At 45.0% G+C, this 17,143-nt stretch overlaps 1 protein-coding gene across 2 annotated transcripts in view; it reads right to left on the bottom strand.

Annotated features, from left to right (window-relative positions):
• The window catches only part of Gadl1 (glutamate decarboxylase like 1), a 175,793-nt gene that overhangs the window by 72,147 nt on the left and 86,503 nt on the right, over positions 1 to 17,143 (bottom strand). For both annotated transcript variants that reach the window (XM_042281898.2, XM_006970253.4), the window contains exon 12: positions 764 to 963. In XM_042281898.2, the coding sequence (XP_042137832.1) occupies positions 764 to 963 (200 nt within the window). The remainder of the gene's footprint in view (positions 1 to 763; positions 964 to 17,143) is intronic.

Here is a 17,143-nt window from a genome sequence, read left to right as displayed (position 1 = left end):
CTACACAGCAGGTAAATAGTACTATGTTTTAAATTGGTTAATCCCGACACTCAGGAGGCCAAGGCAGGTAGATCTCTAAGTTCAAGGCCAGCCTGGTCTACTTATTGAGTTCTAGGACAACCAGAGCTACATAGTGAAACCATGTTTTGAATAAAAACAAAAAATTAAAATTGAATTGGTTTGTCCTTCTGTTCTTAGCAATAGGCCAGATTTTAAAGCGTACAGGAGGAGGTAGAAACCATGGTTCTCCAAACACTCAGCATCATCAGGTTCCCATGGCTGATAAAACAGGTGAAGAAGTTTTTATTTCTTTGAGAAAAAAAATCCAGATTCAGGAAGGCCAATTTTGAAAGTATATAATTAAATTTATTTATTCATTTTTGAGACAGAATATTTCTATACAGGCATGGCTGGTTTTGAACTCCCAGAAATCTGCTGACTCAGTCTCCTGAATGCTATGGTTACAGGTATATGCCACCATTCAGGCTTTCTAAGAACTTTTATTACATTTCATTTATCCTGCTCTCTCACCTGAATGTGTCCCTCAGTGGCTAGAAGGGAGGGTAGTGGACTTCTTTGCACACAATTCTAAGACATAGTAGGTACTAAAGAAATGCTTACTGTGTGCAAAAAGAAACTCAGAAGTAGAGAGTATGTATAGAATCTAGCAACGTTATTTTCATTTGGTCTTTCTAACACACACACACACACACACACACACACACACACACACACACATGCATGTATGCATGTACACACATACCTAGATAGAGCAAAGGCACGATTAACTCTCTCCTCCAATCCTAATGTGCCCAGGGCCTTCCAGGTCATCCAGAATTTGAATGCGTCAGGTCTCCTGCTACACTGGATGGATTTGTCTCCTGTGTCATAGCTGACGTCATAGAATTTATCCTGCTGGAATAGGTAGGTCGCTTTGGCAGAGTAGCACTTCTTAAGAAGATCCTTTGAAAAAGAAAGTAAAAGAGAGTCTTAGCCCATTAACTTGACAGTAAACTCAATGTCAACTACACACAGAAACAAACCCTGCTTGACATTCTGCTACTGGTGCCAGAAGCACACACCACTTGATGGTAATACCTTCCAAATGAAGATGAGTTTGTCCCACCAGGAACTCACCTACCTGCCCATATGGCATGGAGATGGGCTCCTTTACTGCTATACCTAGAGATCAATGCATCTCTTAATGCTCACCAGAGAAGCTTCTTTCTTCAGTAGATGATGACTGACACAGACTCACAATGGTTACACAGCAAATAAGGTGTCTATGTCACACCCTCCTCCCAAGGCTCGCAGACCATTTTGGAAGTAGAGTCAGAATGCTTGTATGAAGCCCTGGATTGTAGCATGAATCTTAGAGAGTTCTTATTAATAAAATCAAACCTGAGCCAGGTATTGGGGTGAATGCTGGAATGTCAGAGAAGCAGAACAAGCCACAGCTAACCTCACCTGGCCAACTTCTCAGTTGGTCTTGTTTCCTCAGACTGGAAGCTTCTGTGTTCTCATCCCAATGGCTCTCAGCTGAACTGCTGCTTGAAAGCCTGAATGCTTAACCAGCCAAATGCTTCTAGTTTCTGGTCTTCATGCCTTATATACCTTTCTGCTTTCTACCACCACTCCTTGGGATTAAAGGCTCACTTTCTGGGATTAAAGGCATGTGTCACCATGCCTGTCTGTTTCCAATGTGACCTTGAACTCACAGAGATCCAGAGGGATTTCTGTCTCTGGAATGCTAGGATTAAAGGTGTGAGTGCCACCATTTTCTAGCCTAAGTATCTAGTGGCTGTTCTGTTCTCTGACCCCAGATAAGTTTATTAGGGTGCACAATATTTTGGGGAACACAATACCACCACACTGGATGACTGCAAGGAAACTGCTTCCCACACCCAGTGTCTCTGAGATGGTGAAGTTGGAGTTCAAACCAAGGCTGCTTAGTTTTGGGGCTTGACCTCTTAGTTTATTACCTTCTGCTGATTAAGCAATGCATGCTCAAATAAATGTGGAAAGAGTGCTTGGATCTGGTGAGATTTTAGGATGTCATCCAAAGCACAGCTCAGCCAGCAGATTGCATCTTCTTGTACAGATCACCCAAGCCGCCTTTGACTTCCAGGGGACACATCCAACTTAGCTGTCTCTATCCCAGCAGTCAATGGCCATACAGACTACTTTGAGTCAACATTCTGCATTGTACACACACACACACACCTTCCTATTTCTTCAGCAATCATCATTTTTAGATTATCAAATAAAAGCTATGAACAATTCTTTCCTATTGCTTTTCCCATATTCTGTCCCAGGCCATCCTTATTGACATGCAAATTTTTTCTTAATCATTTAGCAAATGGGCATATCAATCATCTTTATAGTAATTAATTCACTCCAAAATTGTGTATCTTTTTATAGAATTTATACTATGATGCTAAGATCCTGGGTATACAAACCCCAGGTTGGTACTAGGTACTTAAGCCAATATTTGATGATGTAATATATGAAACAATGCTGTGGGATGTTCTGTATGTTAAATGTGTTGCCCTGATTGGTTAATAAATAAAACACTGATTGGCCAGTAGCCAGGCAGGAAGTATAGGCGAGACAAGCAGAGAGGAGAATTCAGGGAAATGGAAGGCTGAGGCAGAGAGACGCTGCCAGCTGCTGCCATGACAAGGGAGATGTAAGGTACCGGTAAGCCACGAGTCATGTGGCAACTTATAGACTAATAGAAATGGGTTGATTTAAGATACAAGAACAGTTAGCAAGAAGCCTGCCATGGCCATACAGTTTGTAAGCAACATAAGTCTCTGTGCGTTTACTTTATAAGTGGGCTACAGGACTGTGGGGCTTAGCAGGAGCTGGAGAGAAACTCTCTAGCTACAAAACAAAATTAAGCCTGCAGTAAAATAAGGGCTTGGCTTTAACCTAGAACATTATCCAGTAAAAGCCAGATGTGGAGAAGAGTGTGAAATGCAAACCTCTGGACTTGACATGGGCATCAAACCATGAACTCACTCCAGCTATAGTTACCTCCACAAGATCAATCCAGCCAAAATTCGGGCATGGATGGAGAAGTTCTCCAAGCTGTTATATGCTGAGTTGCTGGCCACTAAAAAGTATTGGGGTGGGGAAAATATTAATTCTTCTTCCTCTGTAGCCATTGGTAAGTTTCTCCACATTCCCCAGTAGATAGTCTCACCCTCATACACATCAGAGTAGCACTAGTTGGACTTAGTGGGTTACCAGAAAAAGTGGGGCATAGTGGAGAGATGGCTCAGTGGTTAAGAGCACTTCCTGCTCTTTCAGAGGACCCGGGTTCAGTTGCCAGCACCCATGGTATGTAGTTCACAACTGTACATAATTTCACTTCAAGGAAATCCAACGCCCTCTTCTGGCCTCTGTGGGCACCTGCATATATGTGCTACACACACACACACACATACACACACAAATAAAAAATTAAATTAAAAAGAGATGAAGTTGGGATGGGCCATGATGGAGGATTTTGGAGGAGTTGGAAGGAAAATTTGAATGGAGTAGACATGATCATGTTCCATTGTATACATGTATAAAATTGTAAAGAATAAAAGTAATTAATATTATACACAGAAAGCCATGCCAGGCTCTGGTGACGACATGGTGAATCAGAAAGTCACTGTCATTAAGAATTTTCTGGTGGGAACAGGAGACAGAGATGCAAACCACATAACAGGTACCGTCCGGGAAGAAGAACAAGGGGCACAGAGTTTGGTAGCAAGGTTCATCACTTAGAGATGTCACACAGGGCTCCTCAGAGGGAACACATCAGCCCAGGACTGAAAGAGGGACGTTTGGTAGGGTGGTGTTAGCTATTAATTCTGTGTAATTAACAAGGGGTGGTGTGGCTAGAGAGTGGGCTGAAAGGCAAAGAATGGCCAAGGAATCTTAAATGCCACACTGAGGAGGATTTATGAGGAAATCCTTGCAGGCAGGCTTCTGCAGATATTAAACTTTGTTTCTGATTGGGGAAAATAGAGAAAGAGGAAATATGGAGTCTGCTTTTGATGAACTGTAGATATCAACTCAGGCAGAGTCACTGAACAGCTGGGCTGGATTTTTCTGTGCCTAGTGGAGGTGAGGATGATTATTCTGGGTGCTAAACAGGCATCTTGGGGAAACTGTGATCTGATGCCCACTGGGAACCCCCCTCACTCTCTGAGCCAGGCCCTGTCCCACTCAGTCTGGTGCATGCCTCTGCTCTTGACTCCTCCCAGGAGTGGCCACTCACACTCTCTTGGGCTTTCTTATTCATGAAGAAAGCCACAGAGAAGGCTGTGGGCGCTCCGCCCCTCACTGTTTATCCAATGAACGCTACAGTCCATACTCACCTCTCCCCTGGAGTGACGTATTTGCCCATTGTTGAGTCAACATAGCATGAAACAGCAGAGGGAGCTGACAGAATATAACAAAGGTCTTACAGAGAATCTAAGCCCAGTAGATGGAGTCGCCCATGATCTTCGCCAATGAAGGTACCTGAACCTGACTGCTATCTATACTGCCTTTAACACATGGCCTTTTAAAAGTCTCAGCTCAGACAGAGGCAAATTCAGCCTTCTCCGGGGATGAACCCCCTAACAGGTTATCTAGTTTCAAGCAGTCAGTCCTAAACACATACAGATACAAGCAACACTAAGTGGACCCTCAGAAGGTTGTATCTGTGTGTGCGTGTGTAATAATAGTTGAAAAAGAGGTCCTAAATTTGAAAGGGAGCTGAGGAACACTGAAGGAACTGAAGAGGGTAGAGGGAAGAAGAAAATGACATAAATACAACACTCATGTCCGAAACGCTCAAAACAAAAGGTTTATCATTATCATCATTATTGTCGCTGTTAAGAAAGAAGCCTCAGCATGATTTAAGGAAGTCAAGGAAGGCATCTTGTGAAATGACAGTGGACCAGAGAAAGAAGGGAGGGGGAGGGGGGGAGACAAGGGAGCAAAGACATGAGAGAGAAAGGGAAAAAGTGGGCGAAAAAGGAATGACATGGGAATCGAGGCACAGTTTCAGTGCTAAATCATAGGTCACTCAGAGGCGTCAGGCCAGATCAAGATGGGCAGACAGATACCAGCTAGGTAAAGAAGATTGGTGATGTCTGGGGAGCTTGTACACATGTTTTGGAAGAGCTGGTGAACAGTGTGCCACTCCCCTGCACAAGTGGGTGAACTTGCCACCTTGCCTTTCCAACCTCTCATTTCGTATCTTCCAGTCAGCCACAGCCACTCGAGATGTACCTGTGCTGTCAGCCCTCCATGGCCTGTCAGCCCTCCGTGACCTGTCAGCCTTCCATGACCTGTCAGCCCTCCGTGGCCTGTCAGCCCTCCGTGACCTGTCAGCCTTCCATGACCTGTAAGCCTTCCATGGCCTGTCAGCCCTCTGTGGCCTGTCAGCCTTCCGTGGCCTGGCTCAAGATCTGCCAGTGTCCATGGTGACCGGCAGTGTAGGACTGCCTCCCACGTCAGTTAAAATGCCATTAATTCCACAGTGGCCAGAGAAGGAATGCTGCCTGAGAGTTTAATTCGCGATGCTATGGAAGAAAGATTTAACATACTCTCTGTGTCTTCCACCTTCAGCCTCTTGCTAACCTCCTGAGAACCGGAGCTGCTTTTTTGCAACTCAATCTGGTTGGTTTCTCTCTTTTCCAGGATGCTCTGAACATGATTTGGAAAACCCAGCACAGGGAAGGTGACTGTATGTTTTGTGAAGGTGGTGGGCACAGCTCTGCAGGTCCTTCTGATGGTCCCCTGGCTGGGTCCAGTTCTCTGCTGGATGCAGCCTCCATGAGCTGTCTCTTCCCTCTTTGATTCCCTGGATCCTTTCCTCTCAGCTCTCTACAGCAGTTCACAGAGGGCCTCCAGAAGCACCAGCCCTCAGGACAGGGGTTTCTTAGCCAGGAAAGAAGGAGGGGGGGAGAATGGAGAAGAGAGAGAGGGGAAAGAGAGAGGAGGAGGAAAAAAGTGAGGATGAGGAAAAGCAGAGAGGGAGGGAGGGAGGGAGGGAGGGAGGGAGGGAGGGAGGGAGGGAGGGAAGAGGAAGAGAAAGGAGAGAAGGGAGGAGGAACTGTGAGGGCCGGGGAGGAGAAGAGAGAGTGAAGAAAGGGAGTGGGATTGAAGGGAAGACGCAGCTTCCTGGCTTTCATGATAGGCATTTGTGTGCCGCCAGCAATGAGCGGACATCACAGGTGCTGAATCAGTCCTATGTCTGTGGGAACCATCAAGCATCATAGACTGTCGGGTCTTAGTGTCACGGGAAGCCCACCCCACCCCTTCTCCTTACAGGAGGCATTACTAAGTTTTCAGCCTTTGATCCCACAGGGATTTTCAGAGAGTTGCAAGAACACAGGCTGGAACACATTTTCTCCTGAAGTGTCCTCAATTCTCCCTTAAACCCCTCTATCTAAGGGTTGGCATGAGCGGACTTGAGAATGAAGAGGCTGAACTAAAAAGATATTTTTAAGAAATGCAATTTAATAATTGGAAACCATGACACTGCCTACAGGAGACAGGGAAGTTAGGCTCCGTTTCTTGGAGGCTTGTAAGCGCTTCTATAAATAGGGAGACATTTGACAGGGCAGGATCACTTGACCGCCCTGCTTCCACCCTACTGGCACTTAAAAAATAGCCCAGTTGTGCTTCTCTCAGAGCAGAGGGCCTCTCCATTTCCCCTGGGTGTCTATCAGCACACCTTCTCTGCTAATGGTAATCTAAAATGGTGGCTTTCAAATTCTGACGACAACCCACCGTAAGAAATTATTACAGACAGACACAGTGCCCGCCCTCATAGACACAAGCTGGGACACAGTTTCACGGAATGGTGCACTTTACCACTGCAGTGAATGCACCCTGGAGTTTTCTGTTCCATTCGGTTTTGTTCCATTCATGAAAGGAAAAATCAGACAAGCTGGTGCCTCCGATAATTGACTCTATAACTCAAGACCAATTGGAACAATGGGACTTAACCTCAAGTCACATTAAAGTTACTCATCCTGTTTTTACAGATACTAATACAAAGATCTTATTCCATACCAAAAATTTTCAAATTTTCCATATGTATTAAGGGTAATATTATTATTATTATTATTATTATTATTATTATTATTGCTGTTGCTATTATTATTATTACCGCTTCCAGATGATGCTGAGGACAAGTCACTCTTCTGATGGGCCTTAGCTTTACCTTGAAAAGTCCTGATCTGGAAAGGAGATAGCCAGTTGACACAGTAACCTCTTTGTAATTCTGACCTCAGGAGGGGATCCCTAGATCAAGATAACTAGTGAAATCAACCCTATCAGTGAGCTCTGGATTTGATTCTGAGAACCTGCCTCAATGAATAAGGTGAGAGAGTGGTTGAGGAAGATTCTTAATACAATTCTTGGGTTTTTATGTTCATATGTGTGCTTGCAAACCCACACAAATGTACACACACACACACACACACACACACACACACACACACACACACACGCATGTAAAAAACAATGGAAAAAGAAAATGAAAAGTTTCATTCTAAAACTTTCAATCAGCATGATGTCAGGTTTGTGCTGGGTCTAGACTCAGCTGGCATGCCGAGTCTTCACGAGAACATGAAACTGAGGTTATTGCATGGATCATTTCTGTGCTATCAGTGCCTACAATTTGGGTTTTTTGTGTGTGCACACAGGTGGAGCTCAACACTCTTCCCTTCACTCAGACAACAGAAGATGGATCTCTCCGCTGTCTTTCTCAGAAGGAAGATAAGCTCTGAGTTATGAAAAATGCAGGTTGCTAGGCTGTAGCTCAGAGATGACACACAGACAAAGCCAGCAATACACACCCATTCAGCATTCCGATTTGCTGTTCTTGTGATGTGCATGACAGTCACTTGTGTTGAGCAGCTAGAAGCACATCAGCACAGGTGGGTGTGGTTGTGTGCACTGGACTCTGCTGTCGGGAACTGCGATCTTGGTCATGCATGGCTTCTAACCCTGACGCTCTGTGATTCCCCCTGGCCCATGCTGGCTTACTGTATTAGTCACTCTCCTCACTGCTGTGACCAAATAACCCAACACAGGCAGCTGAAGGAAGGAAGAGGTATTCGGACTCTTGATTTCAAGAGATCCAGTCCATCATAACTGGGAAAGCCTGACAGTGGGAGCATTGGGAAGGACATTGTACCATTGCCAGGAAGAAGAGAGAGATAACTATTGGACTCAGTTAGCTTCTGCCTTTTTTTCCCATTTTTTTTTTAAAGATTTATTTATTATGTATATAGTGTCCTGCCTGCAAGCCACAAGAGGACACCAGATCCCATTATAGATGGCTGTGAGCCACCATGTAGTTGCTGGGAATTGAACTCAGGACCTCTGGAAGAGGAGTCAGTGCTCTTAACCTCTGAGCCATCCTTCCAGCCCTTTCCCATTTTTATATAGTCTGGGACTTCACCCATGGTGTGACTCAAACTAAAGCATGGGCTGGGAGGGACCTTCCTCCTCAGTTAAACCTCTGGAAATGTCCTCACAGATGCATGTAGAGGTTTATCTCCTTGGAGGTTCCAAATTCAGTCAAGTTGAGAATGATGTTTAACCATTATAGTTTGCCCTACTTTATTGCAAAAGACACAAAGCAGCCAGCTTACAATACGGTAGGATTAGGAGGGCAAAGAAGGAAAAGGGGAAGGAAGGCAAGATGGCGGGTGAGCTGAAGGAGGAGGAAGACAAAGAGGAGATGGAAAAACGTGATGGGAAAGCATGGCAGAGCTCTGATTGGTGGCTGCATGTGAAAGGCACTTAGCATGGGGGCTGAAAGTGGAGATGATGTGACAGTTTCTTCCTGCATGTGGGAACCCAGCTACCCAGGCACAGCAAAAGTGCCCAGCACTCATCTGGTGCTTTGGACCCTGAGTATTTATGGCGTAACTGTCAGCTATATCCTTTTGCCTCATCATATCACATTTCCACTCGTCTATAATTGAGGATAATGACACTGAACTGCAGCCCACCTCCTGAGAATATTTTGATTATTTGTGGCATGTTTAAATGAATGCCTGGAAACAAAAATTTATTAATACCAGACATCTTTCTTCAGTCCGGATGGATTAATTGCGTCTGCCTGAAATAGGTGGACAGGCGTGTGGGGAAATGCTCTCATTCAAATTGGACACAACTGACAGGAAACAAGTATGCTACTTGGCATTGATGTTAGAAGATTGCACATGGAGAGCACAGTATGAAATGAAATCAGTCCGTGTCTCCAGCTTACTCGAATGCCACTAACAAGGGCATGGCTCTTTCTCACAGAGAATTTCACACATTCTCCAGCAAGGCCTCTGGCCTATATTTCTTGGAGGCTGAGCATCCTCTGGAGGTCTGGCCTCTGAGGCCCAGAGTAGAGGCAGGAGATTGATTTTATAGAAGTGAAAAAATGCAAGGCAGGAAGGTAATTTCTGGGATGTGATTTTCTTGTTCTTCATTGGGAATTGTTGATGTTAGTATAGCCATGAGAATTCTTACTTAAAACTAGCCTGGGAGATCAGTTGAAAATGAATGACGGAGGCTGGAGATGTGGGTTTGAACCCCCCTGGACCACATTAACCACCAGGCATAGTGGTGCTCACCCATAAATCCAGCACTTGTGAGGTGGGGGCAGGAAGATCTCAAGTTCAGGATCTTCATCAACAAGGTGGGACATTCCAGGCCAGCCTGGGCTATACCAGACCCTGTCTCAAAATAAGTAAGTAAATAAATAAATAATCAAACAAACAAATAAAATGAACCAGACAGTTCATGGTAAAACCTTTGGCTAGAACCAAAACCATCAAGTTGAAAATAAAAGTGTTTCTTTCCCATAGACTTAGGATAAAATGCAGTCATTTGCTGAAGTGACCAAGAATTGTCTGCCCTATGAGCAGACATTTGTTCAGACAGAAAAACCCATGTGTTCATGTGTGACTTACTCCTAATCTGTGTAAAACAAATGGCATTCACCCTCCCTACATGCCCAGCAATGTGCTGCATACTCAGTCATTATCTCATTTGATAAGAGAACTGTTTTTCAAAACAGTGTCTCCATTCACAGTGGAAACATCCTGTGTTGGTTCAGAAAACTACAATGACTTGTCCAGATTTTGCAGGATAGGGCTGTCCCAAGCAGAGGCAGAATTTGAACAGAGGCTTTTCTGGCCTTCCAGGTATGCAGGCCGACTGACACACTGAGATATTTTTCAGCCCAGAACTTCCTGGTTCAAACTGAAATCCAAGTGAGCAGGCAAAGCTTTCTCCTCCAAAGAGTGGGACGGACATAAGCTCTCAGCGTCAGTCACTCAAAGGCCTCTGGCCTCTGTCACCAAGACGACAGTCTGCAACTGCATGAGGCAGGCCACCATGTGCCATGTTCAGATGAATGTTCCTGGCTACCCAACGGCCAAATTTAACTCAATGGCCACAATTTTTAGAGCTCTGTTCAAAAAAGCTAAACACATGAAATTAGAGACACTGTCTTTAATTAATAAAAAGAGGGTAGGGCTGTGACTCACTTGTAGAGCACTGGATGAGCCTGTTTGAAGCTCTGGATTGCAGTGCAGTACTGTAAAACAGGAGATGGGGGAGGGGAGGGGAGGGGAGGGGAGGGGAAGGGAGGGGAGGATTCACACAGGTGGCTCAGTGGCTTAAGTCCCTTCCCTCCAAGCCTGATAACCTGAGTTCAAGCCTTGGAACTCTCACGGTAGATGGAGAGAATTGACTTCTTGAAGCTATTCTTGACCTCTACAAACACGTATGCACGCGTGTGCACACACAGACACAAAGACACATACACACACACACACACACACACACACACACACACACACACACGCCACCCCCCATGCAAATAAATGTAATAAGAATGTTTTTTTAAAAGAAATTGTCCTTTATCTTCATTAAGGCAAGTTTTTGATCTTTTTCACCCAGTAGCTGCATGGCTTCTAAGAAAGGTACTCGAATTTGGAAGATAAAAGTTGCCAAGGTTTGGATTCTTCTTTGGTCTGAGGAATACCACAGAATTTCCTTAGGGAATGAATTTGACGGTGTAGAACCACACGGGACTATCTTTTCTAATTTCTGTTGACCTAGCTGCACTCCGAGAAGAAACACAATTATTCTGTAATGAAACTGGCTGAGTCTGGGTTCGTTTTCTGCTTCCTGCTGAAGTTGTATTGTGTCATTTGTAATGGTTGTGTGAAGAAGGAGCGTGGTTGGAAGGACTATGAATCTGAGACTGGAAGCTCATTACTGGCCAACAGCAGGGTTGGGGGGAGATGCAGAGGAGGGGGAAGAGGGGAGAAGAAGCAGGAGAAAGAAGAAAAGGGGGAGGTACACAGAATGGTTCTCATGGATGCCATGAGGTGGACCAGGTGCCTCCCAGCACCCTCTGGCCCAGTTGGTCTCTAGTTACCAGACTCATAGTTTCTAACCAAATAATAAATAATAAAGCTGCAAATATCCTAAAGGGGACAGGGACAGAATGGGTCTAGAACAACCATGACACCAGTCCTGGGAGACAGTGGCTGCCTGTAGACTTCCTGTACAGCCTGGGCTAGAAGAGGAAAAGCCTACAGAGATAAACCTACAGACAAAGGCCCGAGGAGCTGGCTGCATTCAGAGGAGCCTGAAAGTGACCTTGCACAGGCTGGGAGACTGGAAATGGCAGAATTAATAAAGCTATTAGCACTACGATTTCTCTGTGGCTTGCTTCTGAGGAGATGGAGCAGGCTCCATCTTCTAAACCAACATCTTCTGCACACTGTGTTGCTCTCAAATCCACAGTCTCAGGAGGAATGAGGTTAATCTATTATTTGGCATCTGTCTGTCATCTCGACTTCGGAACACATAAGCCTTGGGGATTCGATGGTGGGCTGAGGTGGGGGCCTGAGTATTCTGCTTTGCTTACACAGTTGCTTGCTTGTCTTAGACAGGGGCTGTGTCACCCCAACTGCCTTTGCACTCTACAGAATCAAGGATGACTCTAAACGTCTGATCCTTCTGCCCCAGCCTCCTGAGTCCTGGGATCACAGGGGGCACAATCATACCCAGTTTATGGGGTTTGGGGGATCAAACCCAGGGCTTCATCTCTGCTAGGCAAACATTCTACCAACTGAGTTACCTCCCAGCCTCACTTGACAGGTTTGGAATCCCAATTTCATTGTTCCCTCGAGCTGTCCTTTGTGAGAGAAAACATAAGACTCAGGCAAAGAAGACCATCTGTTTTCAACTTGCCCATGAGAAAGGAAGTGAACTTTTAACAGTGTGTTCAGAGCCCCCCACATGAGACTCATGCTGAGCTGGCTGTCAGCCCCATCTTCCAACAGAGCAGACTCACTCCCTGGTGCTAGACCCTGGGCCTGAGTCACTGACGGCCCCACTCTCCAAGAGATCCTATGCTGTCAATTTCTGAATCTTGTACTCTGAAATCAAGGAATAACTGTATCTCGTAGCACCACAGGGTGACACCTAGTACATTCCCGCCCCACCTCCATTTCTGATACCAACACAGTTCTCAAATCTGTCGATGTCCCAAAGCTCCTCTGGGAAGACACTGTGAACTGACAGTTAACACAGTAACCAGACTCAGGGACCCCAAATGAACCAGATACAACCCCCTCCCCCCGACAGCTTGTTAGCTTGCTGATGGAGAACATGTCTTATGACCTCATGTGCCCTGTCACCCATTTCTGGCAATTTTCACTCTAAATAATTATGACAAATGTTTTGAAAAATTAAGTGACAACGTTTCTGTACCTAAACCTATGACATGCCCATGTATGAAAACTCAACTTCAGGGACTTTACAGGAATTCAGTACTATAGTGTGCAGCCAACACCAAATGAGTATGCTGCTAAGATACTCTGCAAACTCAACCTCACCACCAACCACAGCTGTCTCATTCACTCAAGCGCCATCATTTTTACCCAAAAGAGATGTTTAAAGAATCCCATTCCTGAGGTTTTCATCTTGGATTTCAATTGAACCCTTAAGTGAGGGGAGCCCCGTGGCTTCCATAATTGGGGAACCAAGCCCATTAGAGCTTCAACCCCCTAGAAGCTGCTGTCTTACTGACAGAAGCAGTCTTTTCCTTATTACACACAGATTCCTGCTTCCCCTGGCTCTGAAAGCAGCAACTGACTTCGCGGGATCTTACACCACGTCTGGGAAGCTGGCTACAGTGACATGGAGGTGCTGACAGCATTTTAAATGAAAGCGTCCGAATTGCTGTAACAGGATGTTGACACACAATGTGCACATGGAGCTGTCCAAAACTGGTAATAAAGCAGAGAAATAACATGACAAGATACCATCCACACAGGACAGTGACATGTGCTGCCTCCCGATGTGGTGTAATGAAATGCTCTGGGAAGAGTCAGCCTGCAGAGAGATGCCCTGAGCTGACAACTGCTGTGGAAAGAGCAGTGGGGAAGACACATCCCATCTTCCTCCTTTTCTGTCCTGCTCTGGGCCAGGTTTAAAACCCCAATCCATCAGGGAGCCGTCACCATGTTTCTACAACCAAGGCTCTCTTTCCAGGTCCCATTCACCCATCATGTCCCTTCTCATCCGTAGAAACAGACAAGCGAGCTTCTTCCCTGGCTATTTCACTGCTCAAGAGGCCAGAGAAGATTGGGAATTTGGCACTAACCCTGAGACTCTCTAAGTTAGCTTCAGGTCATAGATCATAGCTTCTTAAAGTGTGGTTCTCAAGCCCAGTTGGAAAATGGGTAGCTGTGATAGATCTGTGAATATCCAATGACCAAAAATTAACTAAAAATCAAATGCATTATGGATTCAAGGTAAACAGGTGGTGCTCATCCATGCTGTATCTCAGGACATTACTTCAACCTTTGGGTTTTCTCGCTCACTCTCCCTCCCGTCTCCCCTCTCCATCACTGCCCCCCGCCCCGTGTGTGTGTGTGTGTGTGTGTGTGTGTGTGTGTGTGTGCGCGCGCGCGCGCGCGCGCGCCTGCACACAAGCCAAAGCATTTGTGTGGAGGTCATTACTTATGGGAGTCAGTACTCTCTCCTTCCACCATGTGGAAGGGTTGAACTTGTTAGGTCATCAGACTTGGCTTCAGGTGCTGTCACCTGCTGGGCCACCTCATCAGCTGAAAATATTTGGGTTTTCTACCGTCTGTGTACCTGTGTGCTGGGGCTGAGTGCAACTCCTTAGGTGGTGAGGGGCCAGTGGTGGGAAAGGTTTAAGGAGATGTAACTCTTACTGTGTGTTCACCCCGTATCTAATGTATAGTTTAACAGCAAACATCTATGTCACAGATTTCAGTTATGTCATGATGGGAATGCACAAAATGAGATTTTCTTTTTCTTTAAGTGAACTATTAGCATGATGAAGCCACATGACTTCTGACTCATAATATCAATTCCTATCATTTCCAGAAAAATTCAAATTCGTGATTCCCCAGGCCAAAATACATGGTTGACAAAACTTTTCTTTAGTGTTTTTCTTTCTTTTTTATTTTTGTCTATTTAGTACTGCTGAGAAATTTATAAATGCCACCGAGAAGCACCAGTTAAAAGCAATATTTTCACTAAATTTAAAGTTCATATAAACTTACATAATTATACTTTTATAATTGTGCTTATGTAATACTTGGGATCCACTTAGAGTAAAATTTTACATATTATTTAGTTGAATTCAAAGTTTTAAATAAAAAGTTTATATGTTTATTTTGGGGTATATGAGCCCATGAGTGCAGTATCCTCTGAGGCCAGAAGAAGGTGTCAGATCCCCTGGAACTGGAGTTACAGGTAGTTTTGAGCTACCTTATGTGTGCTGGGAACCGAACATGGGTCCTCTGCAAGAGCAGCTGGTGCTCTTAATCACTGAGCCATCTCCCAAGCCCCTTGAATTCAAACTTAACTGAGCATTTTACATTTTTTTTATTATTTGTTTGTTATACGCTGCAGAGCTGCAGTGACTTCTGCAGTGTGGTCACGGGTGCCCTGGGCTGACACCTGCTCCATCCACAGCTCCGGCCAGTTTGCTCTTTCTGCTTCTCCCGCCTCTGCCTGTCAGATCCCCAGTTGTTGATCCCCACCTCTATTTCCAGACTCACTTGGCTGGTCCACCTCCCAGTGCTCTGGAGTCTGCTGGAGAAGTCGGCTACCCCAGGCACTCTTGTGCACTGACGTCTGGCTGCCATCCTTGCCACATGCAGACGGACATGACAAATGGAAACAGAGACTCCCCTCCACTCTAAATGTCACAGCGAACTGGATTTACTGTGTATTGACACACACTGGAAGGCGCTACCTCCATCCCTGCCTCTGAGCTGACACAATTTAATCTGGCAGCTGTTTCCTCCGCCCACCCCTTCCCACCCCTCAGGTCCAGGCATCTACTTGGGAAAGAGGGAAGAGATACAAGTGTGTTCTCCATGATGAGATCTTTTCCAGGAGTGACTGCAGAGTTGAAAAAGGAGGTCTGTCCCTCAATCTCCACTTTCATGCTGCTCATAGCTTTACCGGAGCAACACAAGGCAGCATCTCATGGCATGGCTTGTAAACTCTTGAGGAAGTCACTTGTATAAATCAGTCTTGGGTAGAAGACCAAGCCAACACTGTTATTATAGATTAATTGGAAAAGAATTGACATGAAACACTTCACACCAAAACCTAAGAGAACCCAAAATACCCTCAAATATGAATTAGCATTCTTACATAACAAAAGCATGTAAGGAAGTGATGATAATTGAGTAAGTTTAATAAGGATATCTGTAAAAAGGAAGATGTAGGGAAAAGCCACTAGGAGATGGTAAGATAAGCCAATTATTTCTGGAAGGAAATGAAAAATATATTTTTAAAATTAAGCTGCAAGGTAAGAACACAAGAATGACATAAAACATACGAAAACAATTATTTTGCCTACATGCACAAAGATATTAACAAAGTAGATTAAATATTTAAGAAAATATTACTGAAAGTGACTTAGGTAGAACCAGAAATTCTTCATTGGATGTTTTCGAAAAACTAATTCTCTGAGAATTCCATATGATGTGCTTTGATCATACTCACTCTCTTGCTCTTCCCCTAATCTCCTTCCAGATGCACCCCCAACCCCACAGCCCCAAACTTCATTTCTTCTTACTGATATTTTTCAAAACTATTAAGTCCAACTTGTGCTGTTTACGTTTTCCTGGGTGTGAGGCCTTCCACTAGAGTGTGGCTGACCTTCTGGGGCCACACCCTTAAAGATGGCTGACTCGTCCTCCCCAGAAGCTAGAGGTAGGACTACGTGACTCCATCCTCCTCCACTTTGGACTTCATGTGAGTCAGAAGTTGTCAGTATGTCAGTTCAAATGTAGGTGATAAACACATTTCTCTCTGAAAAATTCTCAAGAAGAGAGTTTCAGGATTCATTTTTCTGTGCATTTCTAAAGGGTGGTCATTCCTTTACCATAGTGATTACCTCAGAATGAATAAGTATTTTAAGACTGAAAATCAAAACACAATCCAGCTTCCCTTGGGACTCAACAGATCCCATTCCACTCCCCACCATGGACTTTTCCATCCAACCCACATGGGCTGGACACCCAGATTAGCCTGTCTGTCAACCCTCCTCAGAGACTCTTCTCATTGCAGTGGGCAGAGACTCCCACAGAGAGCCACAAATGGTCAAAATGCAAAGAACAGGAGATTGTGGAATGCTCAGCTCAGACTGGGGTATCTGCACTACAACCCATTCCCCCAAGGCTCAGGGATCCCTGTGAAGAGAAGGGAGGAAGACTGTAAGAGCCAGAGGTAGTACTACAGGAGATGGTGTCTTCTGGACACAACAGAGCAGTTGCACATACTGAACTCACAGTGGTTATGAGGTAGTTCGAACATCATTGGCCCCCATAAGCTCATGAGGAGTGGCACTATTAGGAGATGTGGCTTTGTTGGAGTAGGTGTGGCCTTGTTGGAGGAAGTGTGTCACTGTGGGGCATGGGCTTTGAGGTCTCTTTTGCTTAAACTTCACTCAGTGTCACAGACCATTTTTCTGTTGCCTACAAGGTGTAGGACACTCAGCTACTTCTCCAGCACCATGTCTGCCCGCATGCTGCCATGCTCCGTCATGATGATAATGGGCTGGACC

This window comes from Peromyscus maniculatus, chromosome 7 (genome assembly GCF_049852395.1).
Source record: "Peromyscus maniculatus bairdii isolate BWxNUB_F1_BW_parent chromosome 7, HU_Pman_BW_mat_3.1, whole genome shotgun sequence".
Classification (NCBI taxonomy): Eukaryota; Metazoa; Chordata; class Mammalia; order Rodentia; family Cricetidae; genus Peromyscus; species Peromyscus maniculatus.
This window is presented reverse-complemented; position numbering and strand designations above follow the sequence as displayed.